We start from the raw sequence: 22,750 nt of genomic DNA, 5'->3' as shown, positions 1-22,750 counted from the left end.
TCACCATGTGATTAGAGGATTGGGCTTTGAGCAGGTAATACCAGTCTGGACCTCCAAGAAGGGGAAACAGGCTAGAGATTGACTTCATTCACTTTGCCTATATTTCAGTCAGTCATGCATATGTAATGAAATCCCAATGATAACTCCAGAGAGCAAGGTTTGGGGCAGATTTCTTAGCTATGAGGTTTTGGGAAGGGGAATGATGCATCCTAATTTCTTGGGGAAGGGACATGGAAGCTCCATTTTCAGGATTCTACCAGATCTCACCCTCTGGGACTCTCCGTTTGGCTGGTCCTGATTTATATCTTTTATAATAGAAACTTTAACCATAGGTATAATGTTTTCTTGAGTCCTGTTAATCATTCTAGCAAGTTATCAAACGTGTAGGAGTCATGGTAACCCCCAAATTTACAGCCATATTGTCAGAAGTGCAGGTGGCTTGGGGACTCCCAAATTTGTGCCTCCATTCTTGGAACCTTCTAGATTGCTGAACATGTTCTATATGTTTATTGGGATGATGATACCATGGAAGTATGCACAGGTTTAAAAAGCCAACGAATTATGTACTTAAGATGTATACACTTTTTAATATAAGTTATATGTCCACTTAAAAGTTAAAGAAAAAGATCAACATTGCACATGTTTCAAATGAACACATTTGTTGTAGGCTTGGGATAATTAGGATTTTTTATATAGTGTGTTCTAATGTGTGAATGTGAGTAATATAAACTCAGGTTTTTCTAACTCATAGTTGGTGTAGTAAAGCCACCAGGGCCTCAACCCAGTGTCACCTAATACTAGAGTCACAAATGTCCAGGACAATGGGTATCACAAAGCTTGATGGTGGTACCTGAGGGAGACAGGGGGCAGAGTGGGCGGTTATGCATCTTAGCTGGCTCTGCTACTTAGTAGTTGTGCGATAGTAGGCGAGGGGCAGTGAGAGTATCTCAGTAAATTGATAGGATGGAAATGACACTCATAACCATAAAAACACTCAGTAAATTCCTGTGAGTGTAACCTTTAGAGTTATCGTTACTGGCCATTGTTACATAGAAATACCAGCTGGAAGAGACAACCTTTATATTTCTGAACTTCTAAACTTCCTGGCATTTCAGTTTTTATTCTTTGATTTTAAAACTGAAAGACACAATAATAATAGGAACAGAAAAAGAGAAAGTCTCTTAGAGCAGGAAAGGTAAATTCAGGGCTAACCTCCATCCTCAGAAAATACAATGGGCATCCTAGAGAAGGGAATCTTGAGCTGTAGGTGTCCCTTGTATACTCATTTACAATCAATTTAGCAGAATGCCCAGAGGAGATGTGAGGGAAAAGCAAGACCTGAGATAGAAATGCAAAGATCCTTAAGCTTGAAATGAAGAAAAACATATTCATTTGGCTTTAAATAAGGCCATAGGCTGAGTTTGAAATTGAATTTTAGGCTAGAGTTTGGGTCAGCATTTCAATAGGTAGTGTATCGTTCTTACTTTTGTTTGTTTAGGGGGCTGGATAATGTATTTAGCATACCCCACTTCAGAAATTAGATGAATATGTATTACAATATCAGGAAGATTTTACCATTTAATTTAGTTAATTCTGGGCTGCCTGAGTTAAGCGAAATGTATCGAAGCTTTTATGGATCTGATTTCTCTGTGTTACATTTTTAGTGTGGTGTCTTTACTTTCTTTTAAAGGCTTTACATTTCATTCATATTCTTATGTTGGTTTATATTGCTGGATCATTATTTTCCAAACTGTATGCATTGAACAAGGATGCTAAATTTAAAAACAAAGAAAACCAAAGTTTTGGTTATATTATTTTAGAAATTATTTATTTAAAACAGATGTTTTTATTACAGGTCGTCTCAGAGAATTTAATACTTTATTGTGTGCTGTGAATGTCTAGGCTGTACTATCCAGGTTTCCTGCAATTTATTTGACCCAAGAACACTTTTTCCTACCTACACCCATTGGCATCACTTGAAACTGATTTTGTGGAAAAACTCCTAATGATAATATGCATACACACAATAAGGTATCATTGTTTTGGCAGTGCATACCTATTGTGGATAAAACCAAAACATATGACTTTCTTCTCAAACAAAATGTTTGATTATAATGGCAAATAATGATAAGTTTTGACAAAATAATCAAAGTGGCTAGTATGTGTGTGTGTGTATTGGTGTGCGTGTGTGTCCCCTTTATTGATAACAGGTGCTACTTTTAGTTACTTACCAAGTGATATCATTTAATTAACTATGTAACAATAGAAGTGGTTATTATTGAGATTTTGTCCTTTCATGATTCTTTATTATAAATGGTTTTACTTATGCTTGTAGATGTATATATTAGGTGAATATGATTCATGCTCATTAATAAAGGTATTAAACTCACCATTTCATTGTACTGGATTTCTAAAATGATAAAGAGAATTACTTTTGTTGGTGTAACTATAGTTTGTTAAATCCATCTTCGAAATATAACTCAGTTAAGTGGGTTGTTTTTTTTTTTAAGTATACTGGGAAATAAAATTGTCTCTGAAGAAAAATACACTACTTTGCATCTTGAAATTTGATTTTTGTACTCACAGTGATCAGAGCATCATTCAATGCAAATAAAAGAATTAAATCTAGAGAATATGCCACATTTGCATTAAGTGTCTAGTTCCAAAACACCTCCTACACAAATCTGGATTGAATATGGTGACTGCTTTCCCAGTGTTCCTGAAAGACCAAAATAATATGCTGCTCACTAATATATGATAAAAATTCAGCACTATTCATTTTCAGAGAACATCTTTAATATAAATGCATAATTTATTCTTATTTTATAGTATCATTATAAGAGGGCTTCTTATAATAACCCATTCCTAAATGGGTTATAGACATAATTCACCTCATCCCCAAATAGAAATGGTTCCCATTTATGCACCGAGCAGATGCAGTAGCATATGATGTAGCAACTATCTCTGAGTCAGTGACCTCTTTCTGCTTTTAATATTTCTTTAGCTTCTGGCTAAAAGGCAAATTATCCCCTATTGTTCCCTGTGATTGTTGTCCAAGCAGCATTGTTATGGCATCTTTAAAAAAGTTATAAAAGTGATCCGGGGAAGCAAAATGAAGGCTACTGGAGTATCCCAGAGTCACACATTTGTGTGACTCTTGGCTTTCTCAAGCCTCTGCATCTTCCGCTGGGCTCTAAGGAAATGAGGGAGAGATGGGATTGAGGCAGGTTTGGAAGATTAGCTGGGGTAGAGGTAAGGGACTTGAAAGAAAAATATATAAAGAGAAAAGAACTGTATACTATGGCCTGTGACTTTTCATACTATTATTCATACTGCTGACAGTAGGTCTAGTCTAAGAAAGAGAATGTAATTTTAAGTTAGTTTTTAATGTCTGAATTAAGATGCCAAACTGAATTTAGGAATGAGCTTTATTTAGACTGTGTGTTAAGACTTGAAAAGGTAATACAATTTACTGGGGGCAATTCACATATTCATCAGCTGACAAATGGATAAACACATTGTCATTTATCCATACAAGGAAATACTACTGAGCAATAAAAAGGAATAAGTTACTGAGACATGCAACAGCATGGATGAATCTTAAAAGAATTATTCTGAATAAAAATGTCAGGCACAAAAAAACACACATGCTCTGTGATTCCTTTATATGAACTTGAAGAAAGGGCAAAAAAATAGTGACAGAAAGCAGACCAGTGATTTCAGAAGTCGGGTGTGGGAGTGAGGTGTTGAGAGGGACAGTAGGAAACCTTCCCAAGTGATGGAAATGTTTTGTGTAATATTACTACTGTGTGTATTTGCCAAAGCTCACCAAATTCTGCACTTAACATTGCTGAATTTTATTACATATAAATTATACCTAACTAAAACTAGTTTTAAAAAGTATGATATGATTTTTAAAAGTATGATAAAATTCATTAGTAAGGAGAGAGGGGTTCCTAGTATTTACTAATACTTGGAAGTGACCAGAAAAATAAGGGATAGCTGAGTTTCCTCCAGAATCAGGGAAAGGATTAACATCAAATAAAAAATGTCAAGTGATGATGGAAGGTAAAAATGATTACACCTATGAGTTCTTCTTGATCATTATAACTGTTTAATATATAAACCACCCAGCCTAGTGCTTAGCACATAGAAGACACTTTTAATAAATGCTGAGTGCATTATTTTTATTGTGCATTAGGAGTGCCTAGACAACCTTATAGAAATTGTGACTATGTAGACAGAAGCTTCCTCCTACTTACTATCAAGACAGCCTATCAATGAACTGGTTTGATAATTTGAAATACACAAGAGGTGGAATTTATCAATGACTTGTTTGGGTAATTAATAAACTACAATGTATCAAAGAGGCTGAATATTCAAGCATCATTTCACAGACACATTCTTGGCTTCTTTTTTTTTTTTTTTTTTGAGTGTCATATTAGTTCTGAGCTATCCAAACCCATTTTGAGAACTCTCAGAAGAACTTCATGTCTGTTGAGAGTTAAAGTTCTGAACTTTGCAGGCATTCAACAGAAGTCATGGCCATATGTGTAATGTTTGATTTATCTGAAATGTTACTTGGCCATGTGAGAAATTAGTCATGTGCCAACAATGATTATAGGAGTGTGAGGCTCTGATCTTCACGTGCACTGTGAGAGAGAAAATATAATAGCCAACATTTATTGACACTATAATGTGCTTAGCACTAGGTAGATTTCATGATTAGGTAGATTTATGAATTATCACTTTTGAATCTCATCACCACCTTAGGAGACACAGATAAGCAAAGATATTGCACCAGTATTAAGAAGCAGATCAAAATTTTTATCTGACTCCAACAGTTGAGAACCACTGATGTGGACAGTAGTACAAAGCTGGTGAGTTTTATCAGAGCCAAGTTGCTGACATTATATCTTTGGCGTCACTTGACCTATCCTGGGAATATGGGATGGAGAAAGATAAATTGGTTTGGTCCAGACTCTCTGAACCTCAAATAGTAAGTCCATAGGAGAGCAGGCTATATTAAGTGGTCATAAATGATTTTTGAATGAATAGATAGCTCCATGCATTTAAATTCTTAGAAAGTAAGATTTGTATACTATATTCTTAACACAGAAAAGATAACCAAAAGTAGCATAAGGTTAATGTTGGATTATGGTGCATAATTTATTCTCAGAACTACTCATCTGACCAAGTCTACTTATAAGTCCATTTTGGGGTAGTGGCATAGACACACTTCTGTGTAAGATTGCTGGCATTTGCAATAATTTGAGTTTTGATAAACCTTTAATTATATTTTAGGATTATCAAACTGAGACAATCGTTGATCGAAAATGAGAAAAACAGTTAGTATGCAAACTCTAATGGTACTTTTATCATTTTCTTATCATACTGAGCTTTGAGCTTATTGTCTATTTTCCAAGAAAGTAGAAATGCTGTTTCCTAGAATAAAAATGTTTTTTATAATGTGAGCAGTAGATTCAAGCTGTACAGATTGGCTCTTTAATGAAATAGGCAACATTCCAATGGAACTGACAAGCTTTATTTCTATTTGTTGTATTTTCTTTCTCATTACAGATGGACCCGATTCAGAAAGCTGTAATAAATCATACATTCGGGGTTCCTCTTCCTCATCGAAGAAAGCAAATCATATCATGCAACATTTGCCAGTTGAGATTTAATTCCGATGTAAGTTTACCATTTAGTATTCACTGAAAAAAAATGTATTATGCTGTTCTAATCTTGCAGAAGAGATTTCTTAAACAATTTTCTCCAATAACTGAGAGTGTCAAAATTCAAAGATAAAATTTTAACTCCTTATGTTCTTTAATTTTGGAGTTTATTTTATTATTTTTGGTTGTTTACTATGGAAACATATATATTACCAGTATTTTACACTTGCAGTTTAATGGTGTATCTCTCTCTATATATTTTTGGTCTCTTGGTAATGTTAAATTTAGGTAATACACTTTCCCTTTGGGGAATAGTCAAATTTAGGACCAAGACTTTTAATAAATTATGCCTCTAATATAAGTCCCAAAATATCTTTCAAGGCCAACATTTTGCTTTGTAATTTTTTAAATCTGCCTTGGTGGTCCCCAATTCCAGACCAGCCCTTGTGTCCTTAGTGATGTTTGTGTTAGAGTTCTCGAGTTATTACCCTAGAAGTATTGGCAGTTTAATAGTGAGTCTTAAAGATCTCAAAGCACTCAAGCCCCTGATGAATAAATCTTAAGTGGAGAAAATGACAGTGAGGAGACATTTGTGGACCTGACCAGTGCTCGGCAAATTATTTGCAGAGAGTCACTCATATCTTCCATACCTTTCTAAGGATCACAGAATCTCTGGATTCATCACAGTGAAGCTCATTTTGGCTTGTGGTCAATGTGAAAAATACTCCCTGCCTTCCCCAACCTCCTTTGGTGTGGAGTTGGTCCCGAGAGGTACAGAAAAGAGAAGGAGTGTTGGTTTGGAAGGACTAGGAAGAGAATACTGCTGAAGTATATATATTCTAGGCAAACAGAGGACCCCATCCTGTCAAAGTGGCCCAACCTCCGAGGTGCCATTATCTTGCCCTAAGTGGATGTGCCGTGTGGAGAAGACCAGAACGATCTGGATGCTGGAGATTGTTAGGCCTTCCAATATTTAATCTTTCTAGGCAAGCAGGTCCTTTAGGTGCTCTGGTAATGAGGAGAGCATGTGAGGTAGTCATGCACAGAAAAGAGATGTAACAAATAAACTGTCTTTTATAAACAAATAAATTTCTTCTGTGAGACCATCTCATTTTGGATAAGGATTGCTACGGTCTTATGAAGTCATACCTATTAGTACAATCATCAGGTAGTTTTATAACATTTCTTCTGTTGGCTTAAAAAAGGGTAGATTGCCTGTATAGCACCTAAACAGTATTTGTTGATATAAAAAGAGAATACACTGAACATATAGCATTTTATTTAAAGAGAGGTTTTTGGGTTTTGTTTTGTTTTTATTGTTTGTTTTTCAATACTGAGTGCTTTGATTTGATTTAGATTTTAAGAAAGTTGTCATAGTTTATTAAGAAAAAAATCTTTTCAGCTGATAAATGTCATATAATAATCTCTTTCAGTAAAAAAAAAAAAGTCCTCTTGACCTGTACATTAGAGTTCTGAACTCAATACTTGCGATTTTCATCATTTCTAAACATTTAGTGAATGATCATATAGTTCTGTAATTGCTGTTTTAAGTCGATCTTTCTTGATTTCTTTCCTTCTTAAATCTTATTGATATTTCACTTTGGAACTGATCAGATAATAATACAAAAGTCACCCAGGAGCCGTGCTGTCAGCATATTACATCTAACGGGGGTTATTTCATTATCCCCTCCTGCCAACAATTTCACTGTCAATATTTTCTCCTCTGTGTTAAGTAAAAATCCTGTATACTGGGAATCAGAAAGAGACCTCAAGCTCATTGCACCCAATTTCCTGCTAAATCTAAGAAAACCGTCTGCCACATCTAGGCCAGGTCCTTGGTTGGTGATCTCCAGCTATGGGTCACTCACCTTTCTTTCTTCCTTCCTTTCTTTCTTTCTTTCTTTCTTTCTTTCTTTCTTTCTTTCTTTCTTTTCGAGTGTTTCTAATCCTGCTGATGGATATCAAAGTCATGCTTAAGGTCTTCAGAATTATTACCAGCTATGCATTAACAATAGCATACAGAACATTTATGTCTTTTATAAAATGTAATCTTGTTTTATTTCCTGGATAAGAGAGAGTAGCAATTTATTTTGCTAATGAAGTTTCAAGTTGATATAGAAATCAGTATGTGTTTATCGGGCACAGTTGCTTCTCATTCTCACAATTGTGCTTTCAGGTGTGTATGGCATGTCGTACATGGAAACTGGCCAAGGTATTTGGAGAATTTAGACTAATTGGTCTGGGTCATAATGGTTACCGCATTAATCTTCAATTACTTCTGTAATAAATCATGGCAAACTTCGTAGTTTCAAACAACATAAGTGTACTATCTTATCTTTCTGCAGGTAAAAGTCAGAAATGGGGTTCACTGGTCTAAAATCACATTGTTGGCAGGCTTGTGTTCCTTCTGGAGGCTCCATGGAAGAATTCAGTTCCTTGCCTTTCTTACCCAGCTTCTAGAGGCTGCCCTTTTGCTCATGACTCCCTTCCATTGTTAGAGCAAGCAGTGGCTAGTTGAATCCTTCTCACATTGAATGACTCTGACCCTCCCTCTTCTGCCCCCCCCCCCCCCCCCGCTTCCAAATCTAAGGACCCTTGTGATCACAGCGAATTCATCTGGATGATCCAGGATAACTTCTCTATTTCAAAATCAGCTAATTAGCAACCTAATTCCGTCTACTAACTTAATCCGCCTTTGTCATATAATGTAACAGACTCATAGTTTCCAGGGATTAGGTCTTAAATATCATTATTCTGCCTGCTACAGATACTCATTTGGATGTTTGGCTTAGATTTGAACTGAATTTTATGACCACTTGAATTTATCAGATAATTACCCAGTATAGCTTCATTGCTCTGTATAAACTGGACACGTGTGAATTCATTGCTTGTTTTTTATCTTGAATCTCAAATGAAAATTCACTCTGCAGTGCTAATTTTTAAAATGGCAATTTTAAAAAATGTGAAAACCCAATGTTATTAAATTTATAAATGACATGGCAACACTTTACCTATGATTTACAAACAAAATATAATTTTTGTAAAGTTGAAGTACAGGAGCAGAAATTTCTTTAGAGACTTAAATGTCTCTGTAGCATTCTTATGTCAATAAGGGGAACTAATGTTCTGGAAATATGAGATTCGTTTATGAGTGACTGGTCATGTCCACAAATATTACCTTTATAAAATATTTACTACTGAGTGCCATGATCAGTTGGACTTATCATCCATTCATTCACATATAAGAAAATAATCTACATTAAGAGAAAATACAAATATTTTCTAGATAGATACATATAGATATATCTCATATCTGACCATTTTAAACTCAAGAAAAGACTTCTTAATCCCCCCAAAACTGCATCTGCTTCTTCCAGGTGAATCTGGAATTTATCTTCCTGTTTCTGTTCTTAAACCTAGAATTATTTTGGAAAAGTAACACTGTAATTCACTTGTGTGCTTGGTTGCATCCTCAATCACATAGGAAAGTATTTTTGCCTTATGAACCTTTTTACATTTCAAAGCTTCTTCCCCTTCCAATGAAAATAATAACTTGTAGTTCTTTTCATCTTTGCATCATGAAAATTCAATTTCCTTTTCCTCTATGCTTTTACATATTTTTTAACCCTTCATATTATAACCTGTGTAGTTTGGTGTTATGTAATACCTGTACAGTACATTTTCTATTTTTGGCCCTGCAGAAATCTGTTTAAATGGCATATTATACTATATGCACTTAAATGAGATAGCTTTCTCCTAATATAGGCTTTTTCTTTGAAAAAAAAAAAAAAGCTTTTCTCTACATTTACATGAAACACACATAAGGGTTATGCAAAAAGTTCCCGACTAAAGACCAGAAGGTTGTAATTTGTCCAGTTATTTTATCAGCATCTTAAAATAAGCATAAATTACCATTGAACTGAGCAAGTTATTAAGTGTACCTTTGAAAGACAATTTATAGCAGGACCAGCATGGACGTAATGTTATTAAGTGAGATGTCAAATGATTGCTTGATGACTATTTATAGAATGGAAAGTAAGATCTCAGGCCCCAAACCAAAGAATCATTAAGTTGTAGCAGCTAAGAGTCAGTACAGTTAACCGACAATAGTATTTCATAATATATTAGAGACAGAAGAAAATGTTTCTAATTTCCCATATGGAACCTGAGGAGCAGAGAATATAGGAGACATACAAGGCCGCCCAGCCAGTCTCTGGCCACTGGCCAGCAAGGTCAGTGTCCACTCTTGTGGACACTCTTGTCACTCTTCCTGCCCATCTGGTCCAGGCCGAGTAGCCAGTCCATCCAAAGGCTCCAGCCAATCCTACAGTAATGGTGTGGCTAGAGATCTGTGTGCTCCTGGAGAGGGGAACCTGGGGGCTCCTTCCCTTGCAGAATTAACTGGATGTGTCAGCTGCTGGGGAAAGTCCTCTAGAGCCTGGGCCAGGCCTGGCCTATCAGTGCTTGCGAGTACTTTCCAATGGCATCATCCATATTCAGTCACATGATTGAATCATAAACATGGTGAAAATTTAAGTACAAATGCAAATTAGTGAGTGATAATATAGTAGCAACGTGTCCTTTATGACTGAGGACCATTAAGCATCAATTACAACAAGATGCTGTTTTGTAAAGAAGAAGGGAAAACTACCTCATTAAAAAGTCAAAATCCTTGGCACCCTTTGACCCCTCCAGAGGGGATCCTTGGGATTATCACTGAGATAATTGATACATTTTTCAGTGGTATTATAAAATAGAAATTACTGTTGTTTTTCTATATTTTAGCACCCTGGAATGTAGTAAAATTAACCAATATGTCTGAATTTAATTTATATCTGTGTTAACTTCTGTAACCAAATGAAACAATATAATGATGAAGTTGCAAAAAGGAACATTTTTCTTACCAAATGACTAAATTAGATAATTAAATTCTTATAATATCACGACATCAGACACATCTTTTAAATATTTAAATCTATAGTCTTCTGGGGGGTGTTGATATTTAAAGGAAATACTGCATGGAGGGAGAGAAAAAAAACTAATGGTGGTTATGCTGGAGTTGAAGAACTATTCCTACTTCTTTCTACTTTTATTTTCCAAATTTCCTTTATAAGCATGCTTAAATTTTATAAGCTAAAAAGGTTTTGTTGCATCTACTATTCTACTATGACTTAAAAAAAACACACACACATATTTTGTCCTAAATTATAAATTCCATTTTGAAGGCCTCAGTTAAAATTTTCTAAATATTTCTTGCCTATTTCTGGCAGTGTCTGCTGTCTCAAAACATGTCCAGGAGAGTTCATAGATATCGTTGTCCCATTCAGATTTCAGCATTTTATTGCATATCCTAGGATAAGGGTTAATAGAAATCTATGCATGAGGGGGAACCTGGGTGGCTCAGTGGGTTAAGCCACTGCCTTCGTCTCAGTCATGATCCCAGGGTCCTGGGATCGAGCCCCGCATCCAGTAGGCTCCTTGCTCAGCGGGGAGTCTGCTTCTCTCTCTGCCTCTGCCTGCCACTCTGTCTGCTTGTGTGCATGCTCTCTCTCTCTGACAAATCAGTCAATCAATCAATCAATCAATCAGTCTATGCATGGGGATGTGCATCTAACCCCAAACCCAAAAACAACATCCAGGGAAGCTAAGTGTAATGGCAGGAAGATCAGGATTTAGACAACCTCTTGTTTAGATCTGCCCCTTTTTCAGTTGGCCTTATGTCCTGGGACTCTTTGTTGAATTTATAAGTTCCATAATCACCTTATTTAAAATGAATAGCCAGGGGCTCCTGGGTAGCTCAGAAGGTTGAGAGCCTGCTTTTACCTCGGTCCTTATCTCCAGGTCCCGGGATCGAGTCCCCATGTCAGCACCCCGCTCAGCAGGGAGTTTGCTATGCCCTCTCCCTCTGCGGTTCCCCGCAGCTCGTGCTCAATCTCTCTCTCTCTCAAATGAATAAATAAATATAGTCTTGAAAAAAAAATTTAAAAATAAAATGAATAGCCATTCCTTATGCCATGTTGTAAGGATTATAAAACAGAACATGCAGGCAATTGGATTATAAACTGTACAGCCAATGAAATGGAAAGGTCATTTTTATGTTACAGGATAAATAATGTGGTTATCACTGTTTTGCTCTCTCAATGTAAATTAATTCTAAGAAATACTGAAGTTGGAAAATATCTGTCCTTAAGAAAAGTACTTAAAGGGATCTACCCTGTTGCAAGGGCCTGTGTTCAGCGTATTTTTCTGTTGATTTGAGGTTCTCACTCCTCCTATATCTTTACCTTTTACCTTTTAAAAACTGCAGGGTTACCTTGTCCTGAGCAAAGCTGCGTTTCTTAGAAACTCTCCAAGTTTCTTTAAGTCTGTTGCTGCTGCTGCTAAGTCCCAAAAGATTTTCTGAGGAACCCAGCCAGAAATTAAATTTCAGGCAGCTTTGAAACAAATATCTCTTTCCTAAGAGAGTGTCTCCTGTTCATCTTCAGGACTCCCAAGGCTATTTAGAACTTTGGCCTGAGCACTGTGGCATTCCCACGGGGTGCTTTTTCTTCTTCAAAAGTACTTCTATGACAGGGCCATTCAGCTTGTGTATGAAGAGACCTGTCTGGGGCCTAATGAGGTTTAGTTGCACTGTCATGTCACCCTTGTGTCGGGATCTAGCTCTGAGGCGTGTGGTGATGGACTGTAGGTTTGGCTGCTTTTGAATCAAGGGCCTGAGAGGTCCCTTTTGAAGGGCTTATGCTTTGTGTGTGCATTTGGGCCCCATTTCATCACTCACCCTCACTACCTTTTGGTTCCTGAATGGAGCCTACAGCTCTGTCAGGAATTCTCAGAAAACAAAACTTGGAACTGAAGGACTAGGCAGGAAATATTGGGTCTGGCTCTTAGAGATTTCAGGAGAAAATGAACCAGTCAGGAACATAGGAACCTATTTAAGCATCGTGCTTCTTTGGCAGGCTTTTAAAAATAAAACTTCAACACTGGGATATTTCGGGACTTTCTGAATCAGGCTTTGATATTCCAGAGTTTCATCTGTGGATGGGATGAAGGGTAAGGGACCGAGAAAAGAGAACTCTTTATAAAAGAATCTATATTCCTTTGGGCTTTTTTCTTTATAAACAAAGAGAAACAAAATAATAAAATTCACTCTTCTATCAGATTCTCCTACACATGGAAAATTTGACCATTTTCTCTAGAAAGAGAAGTTGATTTAAGATATCATGAGTAGATAGATGTGTTATATAACTTCCGGGAATCAAAGTGATCTTTGTATTTCTATGAACTACTGTGAGCACCTCAGAGAACAGTCGTGTATGGGACTTAAAGATGTCTAAAAAGTCCTTCTTTCCATTTTAGAGATTGTAGAATTGGAAAAAACAAAGGTCAGAATATTAGTTGACTTTTCCAAGGTGTCTAAGCTGTTGAAACAGATGGTAGGGCTGGAAACAGGGCTCATAACTCCCAGCATAGGCTTCTATTTGCCATATCAGGTGACATGTCCTAAGAGAAATTTATCTTGAGGTTTGCACTAGCGTCAAGTGACCATTCTCAGCTAAGACAACTAGTCACTTAAGTTCCAGACTCAATACAGAAGTTAATCAAGGTGGATACGCTCATTGCTAAATTGCTAGAAGTACAGATTGCTGGAGTGTAGAAACACCTTTCAAAATTGAGAATCACTTAAAGAACAGTATGGCTATACTAAATATTGAAGGAAGCAGGAGAGAATCTGTGCTGAGGTCTTCATCCAACAGCACCTACTGGAGGCAGCGTTTTCAGAAGAGTGTTAAGCATGGGCAAAGCATGAAAGGACAGAAAGTGGAGAAAGTAGAATGTGAAGCAAGATGTGTATTTCTTTTTTCTTTTTAAGGTTTATTTATTTATTTGAGAGAGAGAGAGAAATAGCATAATCGTGGGGGGGGGTGTGCAGAAGAGGGGGGCAGAGGGAGAAACAGACATCCTGCTGAGTGTGGAGCCAGATGCAGGGCTCCATCTCAGGACCCTGAGATCACAACCTGAGCTAAAATCAAGAGTCCTATGCTTAACTGACAGTGCCACCCAGGGGTTTGTTATATGTCACTATGGTTTATTCAGCACTTAATATACCATCGGTTTTGCCATGGCCCTGGAAACTAGGGCAGTAGAGGAATTTGTTCCTGGGCATAGAAATAAAGGAATTTAAGAAAAAGTTAATTCCTATTAGCGTCTATTCTTTTGTCATTTTGGATTTTGTGGCCCTTTGTATCCTGGCTTCCTCAGCTCTGTTGCTCTGTGCTGTCTCTTGTTGAGTCATATTGTCTGCATTTATTAAACCAGAATTATTGTACCTTTTTCAAGGGTTCACATGGCCAGGAGATTATAGATGAAATGAACATACTCATTCATTTTACCACCTCCACACTAAAACTTTCTTGTGATGACTAGTTTAAGGGTGGCTCTTTGGTTTTATTGCCAGCTTAGGGAGATTGAAATTGTACCAAGCATGCTGTAAATTGCACACTGCATTGGGATTATGGTGCTAGAATTTCTTAGATGACATTGGAACCAGAACTTGAGAAAATGGATGTATTCCTTCAGACTCTCTAGATTTCTGTATAATCTAAGTCTATTTTAGAACACTGTAGTACACCCAACATTCTGGCCCAGATTCACCTTTTTCAAGCCTGCCAAACCTCATTTTAAATGCAAAATACTGCCTCTGGGATCTGTTGTCTCAGTCCAAATCTATGTTTTGATGTTAATTGAATGTGATAGTGGTAAAGGTTGCAGTCATTTGGGGAGTTTATTCCTTGGGAGGAGGGAGGGGGGAGGGCAAATGAAGGCATGGTGTGCTATGAAAGTTTAATTTTCTGTGTCTGTGTGTGATTTTCAGTAATACTTTGAGAAGCAGAGAGATAACTTTTAGGAATTGCGCAGGTAACATTGAGCTGTTGTGGTTTCCTTTTTAGTGTGCCTAAGTGAGCCTTTAAATTCCTTACATAGGAAATCTGTGGAGACTGAGGTATGGCAAATTTTTTCTTACCAGGTTTATCGGGATATCAGATCCATCTGTACAACTTACACCTTCTCTTAGATGCCTTTATAAATAAGGTTGCAGAAGGTAGTCTCCTAACAGGTTTTTTTATCCATTTCGAAGCAGAGCTTATTTTCTCTGCATCAGCGAACTTGTCATGATAATCAACTTTTTTGTCCCAACCATCAATCACTCTTGATTACAGCTGGGTAGAAGTTCTGTTCTGTTGATCAGCTCATCAGTGCACATGATATTACACCTGGAGGCCAGTACAAATCATCCCTCGATGGGAAAAGCGTTTCCCTTCAAGGCTTTTGTCGATGGTTTTATCATTTACATTTGGGTCTCATTGAGTTGTCATGCCTATCTTTAACTCTGCTCTCTCATATGAAATACTCTCCTGAAATAGCTCTCAAGGTTTGGTTGATAATTTGTACTATATTGTTACTATTATTAGGCTTTTGCCTTCCTAATGCAAAAGGGTAGCTTATAAACTATGGTTTCCTTATTTTCATGTCAACTTTTTCCCATTCTTAATGCAGTTATTGTAGAAATAAAAATCATATGAATTATAATTCGATGAATATTCAGTACTTCTGTAAAAAAACAGTTTAGCATATGTTTTAGTAGAATGTTTGCAAGTCTCATTTTGTTGATTTTTAATGGTTTCCTAAGTTAGGGTTTTTTGTTTTGTTTTGTTTTGTTTTATGTTTTGGCTTGGGCTAGGGAATATTTATCTTTAATTTTCATCTTATTTTAAGTAACACTAAGTAGCTATGTTCATGTTTTAAAAAACACTGAGAAGTAAATGCTTTAAGATCAATTAACCAAAGACAGCATTACTCTTAGCTGTGTCTGTAATATTTGTTATAAGCAGTAAAATTATTTCTTATCTCTCTAAGTCAACTCATATTTCTTAAAACAGGAGCATTTTCAGAGTAGTACTAGGGCAATGATAGAACATTATCATGATAAAATATTTATTGATTTCATAAAGTATTTAAAATAAATATATGATTAAAGAAACATTTAATATATCCTTTGTGTATACCACAAAGATACTTTCTCTCTTTGATGCATTTTGTTATATTTTATTACTTTATAAAATCCAAAACAGTAATTTAGAGAAGCATAAAGGAGAATTTAACATTTAGAGTACAAAACATAAAGAAAACTGAATGAAATATGAAATTAGAAAATAATGTGGATTTGATTGGGATTCCTGCCTTCCCCTTAAAAAGGATTAACTAGAAAAGCCTGAAATTTCTTCTATGGCCAGACTTCCTATGATGATGATTTATTCCTATTTTCGAGTGAAAGAAGACAACAAGGAGAGACTGCTATTTTCATTTGATACCAACATTTAGATATTATTAATTCTTACTTTAATCTGTGAAACAAAACAAGGGCAAATGGCATCAATTAACAAGAAAGTGATCCATGTAGAAACAGAAATCACAAAACACTAAATTGGATTTGGGTTTTTTTCTTTTTTAGTTTTTATTTATTTATTGGACAGAGACAGAGATCACAAGTAGACAGAGAGGGGGAAGCAGGCTCCCTGCTGAGCAGAGAGCCCAATGTAGGGCTCGATGTGGGGCTCGATCCCAGGACCCTGAGACCACGATCTGAACCTAAGGCAGAGGCTTAACCCACTGAGCCACCCAGGAGCCCCAGATCGGATTTGGTTTTGAAAGGCTGAGTTAACAGCTCAAACTGTGGTCTTGAGAGAAATCTGTGGTCTTGAGAGAAATCTGTGGTCTTGACTCTTCCCAGGATAGAAGCTGATCACTTTAGGCAAGAGATTCTTTGTCATTATGCAGGCTTGACAATTAACAAGAGTATTTGCACCCCCTCTTGTGGCTCCTCATTAGCAGTCAGCAGACTGGATCTTGTAATGAAGAGTAGGTCAAAATAGTTCATCTCTTCTTAGCCCAGAGACTCCATTCAAATGGTTTGCCGCAGGAACTTGTCATCTTAGCCTGCCATATGAGTTTTATACTTTTAAACAGTAGCTACAGCGTATAACCTAATGCCCAACTTTGAAAATCACACCCACATAAGTGGCCATGTTTATATTATATTCATAAAAAAGATTGGCTGAAAAATTTATTACAGTTTATTGGAGACTGATATGAAATGACAAACCTTTATTTTCAATAACTCAAGGAGAGGTTTCCTACTTTTTTTTTTCCCCATTGTTTACCCTGTGGAGATGTTTAGTTACATCTAGGAGTAGTTCTTTAGCACAGAAAATTTAATGCAGATTTTGGAAAGTGAGAGATTTGTGGTGGGATCCAATTACAAAAATTTTACCATGTCACCTCCTCTAACTTGAAACACATTGTCAGTCTTTACATTGAAAAAGAAATGCTGAGAATTAAAACCTCAGTGGAAAACAAAGATTCCACCAAAGGTATTTCCACTGAAGGTACAAAAACCAAGGGGGGTTCTTTGTTGTTTAAAAAAAAAAAAATTCCTAAGCTACTGAAGAGTCTTGAAAGAGTAGGTGCTAACATAGTTGTATCTCATGAAGAGATATATTCTCTATAAAAAGTTTCTGAATTCTAGTTTACAGAAGAGTGACTTCAGTATGTAGAGGTGGAGGAGGGGAATAAGTTAAGTCTATAGATTTCAAGATGGCATCCATATCTATTTCTTCAGCTGAAATCTCTTCCTCAACTTCATATTTGAATATCAATGGCTTACTTAGTATCTTCACTTGGTTAGCTAGTAGACACTGCAAATCTAAAATGTTTAAAACTATAGGCCATGGCTTGTTCCCTAAGCCTGCCTCATAGACAGCATTTCTCTGATAATGGTGGCTCCATGTTTCTGATTCATCTAGAAAAAATACTGGAATTATCTTTTCTTACTATCTCACACCTTATTTTCAATACTACACAAATTATGTTGGTTTTACCTCCAAAGTATATCTAGAATCTGATCATTCTCAACCGTTTCCATGCTACCTCACTGGTCCAAGCCACCATCCATCATCTCTCATTTAGATTATTATGAACATGTGCTTATTTATTCTTGCTGCTTCTACTCCTTTTACTCAACATTTTAAAAATATAAGTTCAGACCAGATGGCTTTTCTGTTTAAAACCCTCCAATGTGGTATGTTTCTCTAGATTTAAAGACAGAATCATTAGAATGGCTATCCAGCCCTATGAGATGCGACTTTCAGGGGCCTATGTGACCTCTTCACTCCCATCACCCCCTCACTTGCCCCTCTACAGCCTCACTGGCCTCTTATGCGGAGCCCGAACGAGGGTAAGGCAAGGGAAGCACTCAGGTAAAATCTTGAAGGGTTGCTAAAAATCTGAGGAACCAGAACAAATACTAAATGCAATAAAAAGATAAAATTGGCCAAGTGTGGCCCATAGGCAGGCCACCTGCCTTTGTAGATAAATTTTTACTGGAAAAAGGTGAAGGAGGCAGAGTTATATAAGTACAAGTTTGGATTTTGTGTAATTTAAAATTCTGATATTTTGTCCACCATGGATTTTCTTTGCATTGATTTTATAAATTTTAAAAAATGCTGCATGAAAATATTATTCATTTTGATCACAGAGTTTTTTAGTATTCCCTTAAATTTTTCTCCTGAGGCAAGCACTTCACTTACCTCAACCTAGTTCCAACCCTGCCCTTACTATACCTTGAATACACCAGGCTTGTTCCTACCTCTAGTTCTTTGCATGGACTCTCTCTCCGTCTGGAATTCTCTTTCTTCAGATTTCTACATTTTTTTTCAAACTTTATTCAAATTTTATCACCGCATGATGCAACCACTGTGTTTAGGATTTCAACCCCTGTCATTCCTACTCTCCTTACCTGATGGTTTTTCCCCTAAGAACTAATTACGTCCTAGTATACTTCATCATTTATTTATTTATTAGGTTTGTTGTCCACTGCCAATTAGAATGTAAGCTCTATTGGGGCAAAGATCGTTTGCATGTTGGTTCACTGTTTTATCAAGTAATTAGAGCAGTGCTTGATAGATAGTGCTTAATAAATATTTATTAAGTGTGTAAGTTAATGGCGAAATGAATGTTATGATGCCTACCTGAGATATGTATGTGTGTCTGTATATATAAAGTAAAGCTTTTATATACACACATACATATGTGTATGTATGCATGCCTACTTGAGATATGTATGTGTGTATACATATGCATATATGTATACATATACATGTATATACATATATGCATATGTATACACACATATACATATATACACATATATGTGTGTATATATGCACACATATATATACACATACATATATACACGTATGTGTGTATACATACATGTCTTGCTCTTCTTTCATACTCAAACCAGAAAATCCCACACCCCATGACAAGGAATGGAGAGATTCTTGGGAGAGATGGAAGAAAGTCCTTTTGCCCTAGGTCACCCTTTGTGAACGAATATGATCTTCCTCCTGTGAGTTTGCTTCATAGTCTGACTTCAAAGTATTTGGTCTGTCCATGTATATTAGATGGTTTCACAGTGGATCCAGGCTTTTCTTGGTATCTTAATACCAAACGCATTGTTAGGCTCTTCCGTCATGTGCTGCATCAACAAGTAAGATGAATACCTAATGATGTAAATATCCATATGTCTACTAGGGCAATAATAAATGGAAAAGAAAGGCACTGTATTTCCAGATGAATTGTTGGTATTTTATCCGCAGGGAGATTTAGGATGATCAAGGGCTCTGTCTGCCCCTAATCTTTGAGAACATAAGGGGATATCAAGCTTGAGTAGATGCAGCGCCAGCTCCCTGTTGTGACTGCGGTTGAATTCATGGCATTTCACTAATCCCACCTGAAGCCCCACCTTCTCTACCAACGATGCATGTTTATCAGTGATATAGACAGCTATGTATCTGAGAAAACTAAGGGTCACAAGCGATGGTGTGTGGTCCTGGAAAAGTGGGATCACCAATAGGCATGATGAGTGGCACCATTTCATTTTGTTTCTTCTGTACATGATGGTTCCTGTGGAATAGCGAGCATACATCAAGGTGACCAGTTAGAGGCACTCATGGGTTAAGAGAGTTTCTAGTCTAATATTCAAAGTCAAATAACTTAGACTCACTTAGACTACCAACTTTTCTCTATACAAAGCCAAACTGAAAGAATAACAATAAAAAACCCAAAGTGGTTGTATCTTTCCTTTTCTAATCCTTTACCTATTAGAGCAATTTCCCTTTATTCTTATTCTAATAATTCTTTGAACTCATCTGCAGTTACACAATAATCGTTCTCCATGTCTAACAAAACAGGAACAGATCGAGACATACATTTTTCTGTTGTATTAACTCTGACGGTTGTCATAGATGAGATTATCATAGATATAGTACAAGCCCGGGTTCCTTTGGTAACTCAGTAGAATACTAAGAAACTTCCTAATAACCAGGGGTTAATATTTTCTAAGATTTTGTTCAACCGAAAAGATGAGGATCGAAGCTGTGGAATGATTCAGTGAACTCTTAGGCATTAGGTATTCTAGAGGGGCACTGTTCACTGGCAGTTAAATGAACAAAAAGAAAAAGAAAGTCTATCAACTTCATTTGATAATTCATACCTACAGTAACAGGATTCTTCAGAGGCAGAGGCAGTGATGGGTGCTGACCTTCTTCCTTTCTTGACATGACAAAAAACTCAAGGCAAAATGTTACATCCCCACTGTTCTTTGTTCTTTAGATGACTTAGCCTAAAATCAAGGAGTCCTAGATACTAAGAAGACATTATCTGAAAGTTAGTCTACACATGTGTCTTCTGATCTCAATTTTATTTATGTGGAAAAGAGGGCTGAGGCAAATTGAAACACCTGGACCCTCCCCTGTGGGGCTTCATAAAGAGGCAATCGCTCAAAAGAAAACAAATAAACACAAATGGCAGCTAAATATTTCTCTTCCCATAATACTAGAAGGCATAGGGTTGTCTTTCATGAACTATTCCTTCAAAAACCATCCATCACTGCAACAGTTTTCCCATAGATGAAGGACTAGATTTGCATTCTAAATTAGTTCTTCCAACAGCTGCTGTAAGATAACTTGGCTGTAAGTTAAGAGTTTGTATTTGATCATCTGCCAATGAAGATCATAAAATTCAGCTTGGCAACAGAATTTAGGAAAAGAGGTCTCCTCAGCCCAGCTGTGCTCATCCGAGTGAGTAGCGGGGGTAAAAGCACCAGTGCTCTCCTTCTCCGGTCAGCACGTGAGTGATTTGCTGCTAAGGGAGGTTGAGCTTGGTTCCAGTTCCTTTGTGTCAGAGAGCTGAACCACCTTTTGTTGGAGTTTGGAGAGGGGCAGAAGGGGGAGGATTATATTAAAGCTGCTATAGTAAACATTCTGGAGTGTTGACGCAACAATCTGTTCAAATCTTTGGGTGATCCCTTGATAAATCACTAAGACCATCATTTCAGCTTTGCACCTAGTCCACGCAGTGCAAGTTCAGCTGAGAAAGGAGTTATTTTCCAGGTTACTATTTGCTCCAGATTCATGAAATGGAAAGACTAGGGGACTTGGATCAGGCTAATCCTGTTGTAGCACGTATTCCTTGTGTGATTTCGAGCAAGTTTGTTTAACTTCTACAAATCTCAGATTCTCACTTTGCAAAGAAGGGGATAACAGTACCATGCAAAGATGTCTCTGAGGTTTAAAGAGAGTATTGTAAGAAAAGCAGTAGATTCACAGTAGATATTTAGAGTTAATTTTCTTTCCTTCTTATATTCGGTATTGGCATAAGACACGGTCATGTTTTTCATACTTGTGTCTTTCCAAAATCACAAACTACATATCTGTGACAAGGACTGTTAGATATCTAACTCCTCCTTTATCTTCCTTCATCAGTTAGATAATTGCATGTTAACTGGGCTCTGCTGATATGTTCTACCCTTTTGGCCAACCCTTCCTTCCAATAAAGCTTTGAGTATGCACAGTGACTAAGTTATTTTTTTAAATATAGGTATATGGTAGAAATTAATTTTAGGAGCAATTTATAGCTTGACTCAGTCACTGACAGGTTGATTCTGGGTTTTCTCTTTTCACTTTCTAATCCTAAGCCACACGATCGTGTATAATAAATGCAGGCTTGACCTAACATTTTTCAAAAATGATATCTAGCGAACTGCTGTTCAGGTATCAGGCAGTTGGCATTTTGCATCGTATAGATGGATAATAGATGCATAGCTATAGTTACAAATAAATAAATTTATATGCCATTGACAGATCCGTGAAAGGTTTGCTGCTGTGGGATTCAGCGGAAGATGACTAGAGTTCAAATGCTCAGTGTACCAGAATGTTCCTCAAAGAGAACTGGCCTTTATTTCCAGATAAGAGGCTGATAGTGCATGGGGGGTGTGGGGAGCGGAACCCAGGCATTTCCCAACTGATAAATAATTGCTTGGTACTTGTGGTTTTCTAAGTAGGGCAAAGTTTCTTATGTCAGCAGTTCATGCGACAGGCCAATGATGAAGTGACTTCCTCTGCTCTTGTTAAATGGCGAAGTGCTTATTTCCCAGTCCATTGGGAAGATTTAGAGCCGCAGTGTCCAGGGCGAGGGCCACCTGTTCTTCCACACACCGGAGGCTTGGTACTCCATCAGTGATTTCAGGGACCTGTGATGGCTTGTGGCCTTGTTTGTCACGATCACTTTATGCATAACTCGTCAGTTGATGGTAGTGATTATATCCATCTTCACGGAATACAGACTCCGGGTCTGAATCACAAGATCTTTAACCCTTGAAGGGCAGGACCCCGTGCGAGGCAGTTGCACAAACTCCGACATCAGAGGTTAGTGATACTTTTGGAGCGTTGCGTAATAGATTTGGGGGGCTATTTTCCTTTGTAAAAGGTTTTGATTTACTACCTTACGTGTGTTTTTGAATAACAGCTCCTAAATCGTTTCTGGCCATCGTGGGCATTCAGTAACTGTTGGATAAACTGAGTATGTGCTGGAATGAATTGGGGAAGGATAAACAGAAATGCAAACAAGAATGTGATGCTGGAAGTTGCCGCGCACGTTTCAGTTTGGAGCATTTACTC

General features: G+C 37.0%; 1 protein-coding gene across 2 annotated transcripts in view; it reads left to right on the top strand.

The window, feature by feature from the left end:
* ZNF385D (zinc finger protein 385D) overlaps positions 1 to 22,750 on the top strand; it is an 889,426-nt gene that overhangs the window by 772,659 nt on the left and 94,017 nt on the right. For both annotated transcript variants that reach the window (XM_032860950.1, XM_032860951.1), the window contains one exon: positions 5,581 to 5,691. In XM_032860950.1, coding sequence (XP_032716841.1) covers positions 5,581 to 5,691 — 111 coding nt within the window. The remainder of the gene's footprint in view (positions 1 to 5,580; positions 5,692 to 22,750) is intronic.

Source organism: Lontra canadensis, unplaced genomic scaffold (genome assembly GCF_010015895.1).
Source record: "Lontra canadensis isolate GAN:19392208 unplaced genomic scaffold, GSC_riverotter_1.0 scaffold20, whole genome shotgun sequence".
Lineage (NCBI taxonomy): Eukaryota > Metazoa > Chordata > Mammalia > Carnivora > Mustelidae > Lontra > Lontra canadensis.
This window is presented reverse-complemented; position numbering and strand designations above follow the sequence as displayed.